Genomic DNA, 6696 nt, shown 5'->3' on the forward strand with positions numbered 1-6696 from the left:
CTAGAGCAGAAAATCAATAAAATACACTTCACTGTCTACTGTTCCAGACACGCTGGCATACTTTTCTATCCAACAGTGCGGTAACTAGCGTGCGGGTATTAAATACCTGCACACTTTTAGTTACCGTGCCCTGTACTCAGTGTATACGAATTACCTGCACCAAATTTGTTAAGAAAACACACCGAGCTATGATACAATTCTAGAAAAGTTACATCGCCCTTGGTCGTCCGTCATTTTAGGCAGCCTGCTAAAATTTTACATGAAGATTTTTCCCTTTCAAAAAGGGTAAAAAGCATTAAAAACTGTTTCCCTTTCCTCTATGTTATTGTTTTGCAAAGGCCTCGTCGGGAGCCAATGTTGAACACCTGTCTAAGGGTGCAATTTCGCCACCAATCAGCTAATTGGATGCTGGCATTTTGCGTCTGGCCATAAAACTTTTCACCGTGTATTCAAAGGCTGAACGTTTGCACAAATCCGCTATCAAGAATTTTAAAAATAAACTGAATATACACTGACTATAGCATTTAACATGTTCCGTTCCACCTCATTTAATCGTGATTTTCTACCAGTCTCATATTCTCTGACATTTTTGTTCGCTTACATGTCACAGTCTGTCCTTCACAGCTAAACAAGGAGAATTTAAAGTGTAACAGTCGATATTAAAAAGAACTCGATGGTGTATATAAAAGTGAGATATTTAGGAATACATTTCTAATGACTTACGATGCAATGAAAATGAACAGATATGATGATTCATAAAGTATGTTCACTTTGTCTCTCTTAATTCCCAGCTGCTACATCGAACATTTCAATCACGTGTCGATCTAAACGTTACTTTCAGTAATTGCGTCTCAATACAGGATAGGACAACATGTCTTATATTGAATTTAAAATTTACGCTAAAATTTGAATGTAAGTGAGGAATATTCATTGACTTAACTACTTTCACGTACGATGTCTCTTATTGACTTAGCTATTTACACATATGGCGTATCTCATTGATTCAGTTACTTACCCGCACGGTGTCTCTGGCGCTCCGGATGACTTGACGATGTAGTTTACACACGTTTCAGATGCTAAAATAAATAAATATAAATAAACCGGGAAGACGTACGCAAATCATGACGTCAACGTCAATTTTCGCGGCAGCGACGTGTGATTGCAAAACAAAATGGCGACGTCCGTCTCCTGGAATGACATACCGGATATTGCTCTCATCTCTATTTACTCCAGTCTTTTGGATAAAGACAAGCTGAATGTCGCATGCACTTGTAAAAACTGGAACAGATTATTTTCCACCGCGAAATTATGGAGGCACAGGCGGGTTGTTTTTGATGCCAAATGTTCTGAGGAAACTGCTGAAAGAGAGATAAAGTTTTTGAACAGGTTTGGGCACTGCCTTAACAGACTGACTTTAAATCTTGGTAGACCAACATTTAAGAGTTGTTTATCAATATCAAAATCACTAGAGTGCTATTTGAAACGTTTATGTGGTTGCAATGACATCAGTATCCGGGAATTGGACTTGGAGAATTTGCACATGGAGCAACACTGGCATTTCATCCTTTCTAGGGGCAGAGTGGTAACGTCCCTGTGTAAAATGATAAGGAGGCAGAAGTTTCTGGAAGCTGTTTATATGGCTGGAGCAAGAGCTAGACTAATGGATGGATGTAGAATACTAGATGCTCTTGCAAAAGGTCGAGCAAGAAATACAATCAAGTCATTATACATGGAAGACTTTTTCGAAACGAACATGTTTCCATTTCGGTGTCCGCGTTACGTGAACGCAATGTCTAAATTTTTGGCGTTAGAAGAACTACATATAAACTACAGATATATTAGTGCGGAAATTCTAAGGAATATCGCCAATACATTATCCCGACATTTTCACAACTTATCTGTTGTTCTGGAAGGTGATGTTAGGGGAATAGAAATCCAGCCAGACGCTTGGATGGAGTTTGCAGAAAAGTGCCCCTTAGCGGATGTAGGTGCATATCTTTGCACAACTATTTTGAGGGGAAACGATCTGCGATCAGCTTTTGTTAGAGGGATTCCTCTAAATCAGCTATATCTTACATCCTGGGCAAGAATAGATGAAACAGAACAAAGACTGTCTATATTTCTAAGGCACCTGGGAAATATGTACAACACCACTCTCGGTAGAAAATATCTTTTATGACTGCATTTTTTCCTATCTTTTAAATATATATATTTTGAAAAGATGTTGCTACATTTTTAAGAGAATAATTGCTAAATGTTTTGTCCATAATTCGATTCGTAGGTCTTTTTTTTCTATGTTTTACAGATTTCTAATATATCATTTTAAGTCGAGAATCTCTTCGTGCATGTTTAGTAAAAGCAGAACAAGGGTACATAAACACTTGAAAACAATACAAAGCATATCATTTGTTTCAGTATAAGATTGTAATATTTTTCACGAGTGAACACCAGATGCAATATTTTCAAAAGTGGCTAAGCCACGAGTGAAAATGTAAGCTATTGTGTTCATGAGTGAAAAACATTTTGATCTTAGATGTAAACAAAAAATCTCTTTATTTCATGTTTTGATTAAATTTACCAATTTTATAGTTTCTTACCAGTGAAAATAGATATTTTTAGCTGTGAAAATACAAGATATATTTCACTGTAATTTCGATAATTCACTGAAAAACATGTAATGAATTAGGCCTACATTATTAACCGATTTTGCGAGGCGACACACTTACTTGTTCTTGAATTTCAGAGAATTTTGCAATGTTCTTTGAACATCACGAACATATTGACGCGGACCTATTGTACATGTTAAGGAAATGCCGTCAAATCAAAGATCTGTGTATACAGGCCCGTCTGTCGGCGGATACAGTGGTAAACATAATGACACTCCAGCACCAAGGAAAACTGTGTAAGTTAAGTATGAAAGTTGTCTCTAAATTCTATGGCCTTAATTGCCTCAGTTGTTAGAGAACTGCAGCGAAAAGTTGATGTAATTCTTACTACTGGTACTGATGATAAACCCGAACAGAAAATGAGGTTTTTTACCTGTAACTTTTTTATTTCTGCAAATTGTAATCAATGGTCGGTATCAAAATAAAGCTTAACCTTTGCTGAAAACATTACATAATTCAAATTTATATTTAGTAAGCAAACTCACACGAAGTGAGGCCCTGAAAGGGGTATGCAAAATGAGGACTGTATGAACGTTGACTGATGATAAATTCGAACACTTTGTCATTTACAATTTGTTTTTGGTATTATTATATTGAAACTTTCCCCAAAAAGCTGCAACAGTCATTCCTTATCAAGTAATGAAAACTTACCAAATGTCAGGCCTTCATGTTTCGACAGTGAGCATGCGCAAAAAACACCCTCTTCCCCAGTTATTTTGTATAAATATTTTTTATACAAATAAATGTAAGTCATTTATTTATACTGAATATTTACCAATTTTGTTTTTGTTTACACCAGTTGGTGTTGTAAATGGAAACTATTAAATGGTGTGTTCAATTTTATAAATAACCGATTGCAATCGAATATTTCCAAGGTGGTCGACTTTATCATCTGTCCGGGTTTATCATCAGTACCAGTATAGTATTTAAATAAGTTTGAACGAACAGAGATTATCAAAAATTGGGAGCCAAGTGCCTAAATAAATCCTACGTTCGCCTTTAAAACCAGAAGAATAGTTTTATTTTATTTGATAGCCAACGTGTTTTATATCAACGACGCTTATATAGGGAATGCGCTTAATTAGTATAACTATTTTTTTATTCAGCTCTACGGTCTATAAACCTGACAATCCCTGGCTTATCAAGCGACGACTGGCATCAAATCGACCAAGAAAAGGAGAGACTACTAACGAATGTAACAGACTTTGCTCATATTGGCCCGAACGAATTCGGATCAAGCATTGGCGGAAGTACAATCACTATAGATGGTGTGGGTCCAGCAGACGAAATTCCAGACGGCGGCGACGATGGCGCCATCTTTAATTTCCAAAATATCGATGTCAATGTGGAAATTTCAGACGACGAGAACGATATATTTCAACCACCAGCTCTGGATCACGAAGATGACGACGATTTTCTTATGTGAGATATGCAGAACAAAGGACAATATCTCTGTTTTGGCGATGTTAAAAGATATTCCATTTATTTTAATAATATGACATGTGCTGTATGAGACGGTGTAGGCCATAGTACAGAGAAATGTGTATAGACGCTGTTCTATCTAAATCTATGTAAACGTTATACAGAAACAGGAAATAGAAATATAAGTATCGGAATCTTCACCTATTATCGTAGGTGTTGAAAAATTAATACGACATGTTATATATCAGAGTTTCTAGGATTCTGTGCTTTTCTTTACGTATAGTTAGTTCCCTACTGGTTGAAATCCGGTTTCAGGGACTACAGGAATGCGCTTTTACGTCTGCCCATATGTCGATCCGTCTGTCCGTCCGTACTTTCGTGTCCGGTCAATACCTCTGTCATCCATCAAGGAATTTTAATATTACTTGGCAAAATGTTTCCATAATGAGACGACATGTCATGCACGAAAATTGACCACTAGCTCAAACACCAATGTCACATTTGGAGGTCAAAGGTCAATAGGGCTTTTATCAAATCCGCTCTGTAACTCAACCATCCATCAAAGAATTTTTATATTAATAATGTTCCCCATGATAAGACAATGTGTCAAGCATAGCCTCCAGATCCCAAGCTTAAAGGTTAAGGTCTCACTTAGAGGTCAAAGGTAAACAGAAATTACAAGGTATATTTCTTATCCGGTCTAGAACTCTGTCACCCTTTGAGGGATTACTTGGCATAAATATTTCCCATAATCAGACAACGTCTTGTGCAAAATCCAGACACATAGCTCAAACGTCAAAGTCACATTTGGAGGCCAAAGGTCAATATGGCTTTTTCCAGTCCGGTCTGTAAGTCAACCCATCAATCAAAGGATTTTAATGCTACCCAGCACTAATATTCCCCATACTAAGGCGACGTGTCTTGAACAATCCCAATCACCTAGCTTAAAGTCAAGGTCACTCCTAGCGGTCAAATGTCAATAGGCTTTTTTTGCTGCCTCGGGCCAAAACTCTGTCTTCAATCAAGGGATTTTAGTTCCATTTGACACATATTATGTCCGCAATAATGAGATGAAATGTCGTGGGCAATACACAGATCCTTTACTCAAATGTCAAGGTCAAACTCAGAGGTTAGGGTTCAGTAGGTTTCTTTTCTGTTCTGTCTATAACTCTGTCATTCAGCGAGGGAGCTTAGTATTTCTTGGTACAAACATTTCCCATACTCAGACGACTTGTCATGCGCAATACTCTAGCTCAGAGTTCAAGGTCACACTTAGAGGTCAAATACAATAGGTTTTTTCTCTGTCCGGTCCATAACTATGTCATCCATTAAGCGATTTAATATTTCTTTCTGCAAATGTTCTCCATAATTAGACGACTTGCCATGCGCAATATCCAGACCCCTAACTCAAAAGCCAAGCTCTCACTTGAGATCAAAGATCAATAGGTCTTTTCCTTGTTCGGTCCATAAAATGAAAGATTTAAAACTACTTGGCACAAATGTTCCCGTAATGATGCCATGCGCAACGCTCAGACCCCTAGCTCAAAGGTCAAAGTAACACTCTGAGGTCAAAGGCCTGTAAAGGTTTCTTTCTGTCCGGTCCATAATGCATCCATGAAAGGATTTTAGTATTACCTGGCACAAATGTTCCCCATAATGAGATGATATGTCATGCGCAACATCAAGATTCTTCGCTCAATGGTCAAGGTCACACCTGGAGATCAAATGTCAACAGTGAGTCTGTAAAATATTTTAAGTCACTTTTCATGTCCTGTCTGTAGCTTCTTTGTCCGTCTATGGATATTTAGATAACTTTGTATCAATATTCTACATAACATGCCCCTGTGTCATATAGATCCAGTTGTAGGTGTATTTTCTTCAGAATTACTTCCCTTTTACATATTTTCACTTTTTTCCCCACAAATTTTAAAGTTATTCATTTATTTTTCATTTTTAGATGTTATAAGCAATTAACAACTGTAGATTTTTATATATGCAAATTTTAATCAAAACTGTGTGCGATGTAATGTGTTAAATATTATGGATATTGCATGGTATTTCTTCACATCGAATTCATTTATCAAACGAGTTGAATAAAATGATAAAATGTGAGGCACTGCCGAGTATATTATCTTTTTTTTTTTTTTCAAGGAGTTGAATAAGCTCTATGTGGAAAGGCACAACTGTAATACCCTTTTACCATAATGTCAGATTTTCCTGCTGACACATACTACTTGAGAAAACTTCTTTCTTTCGCTGTTTCAGTCCAAAGTGTAATACCAAAATTATGCACTGACTTTACATTTTGTTTTTCACTCTGATGGCATCAAACATGTGTTACATGTATCACAATATTGCATATACATCATTGACAGATATCAGATCATTAGGTAAATTGTTGCAGTTGAGATAACTAGTCATCTTGCAGCAGGGAACTTTTTACTGTATGACGATGAATCATTCACTTGTTTTAACCCTTAGCCTGCTAAATTTCTATAATGGACTGGTCCATCATTCAATTTCGGCAATATCATTTATTATTCGAAGGGGTGTTTACTGAAAATTTACTGACTGAATAGCGAACAGTGCAGACCATGATCAGACTGCA

The 6696-nt window shown here is 36.8% G+C and overlaps 1 protein-coding gene across 1 annotated transcript; it reads left to right on the forward strand.

Moving 5' to 3' along the window:
- The first annotated feature begins 258 nt into the window (after positions 1-258).
- On the forward strand, positions 259-6214 carry LOC123563226 (F-box only protein 39-like). The gene is made up of 3 exons (XM_045355912.2): positions 259-2159; positions 2744-2902; positions 3773-6214. The coding sequence occupies exons 1-3, from the start codon at positions 1172-1174 to the stop codon at positions 4090-4092; spliced, it is 1467 nt and encodes a 488-aa protein (XP_045211847.2). The 5' UTR covers positions 259-1171; the 3' UTR covers positions 4093-6214.
- The last annotated feature ends 482 nt before the right edge of the window (positions 6215-6696 follow it).

This window comes from Mercenaria mercenaria, chromosome 2, assembly GCF_021730395.1.
Source record: "Mercenaria mercenaria strain notata chromosome 2, MADL_Memer_1, whole genome shotgun sequence".
In the NCBI taxonomy this organism is placed as follows: Eukaryota; Metazoa; Mollusca; class Bivalvia; order Venerida; family Veneridae; genus Mercenaria; species Mercenaria mercenaria.

Coding starts and splice junctions, on each gene's coding strand:
- LOC123563226 (XM_045355912.2), top strand. CDS start 1,172: ATGGCGACGTCCGTCTCCTGGAATGACATACCGGATATTGCTCTCATC. Junction 2,160..2,743: donor TATGTACAACACCACTCTCG/GTAGAAAATATC, acceptor CTTGAATTTCAG/AGAATTTTGCAATGTTCTTT. Junction 2,903..3,772: donor CCAGCACCAAGGAAAACTGT/GTAAGTTAAGTA, acceptor TTTTTTATTCAG/CTCTACGGTCTATAAACCTG.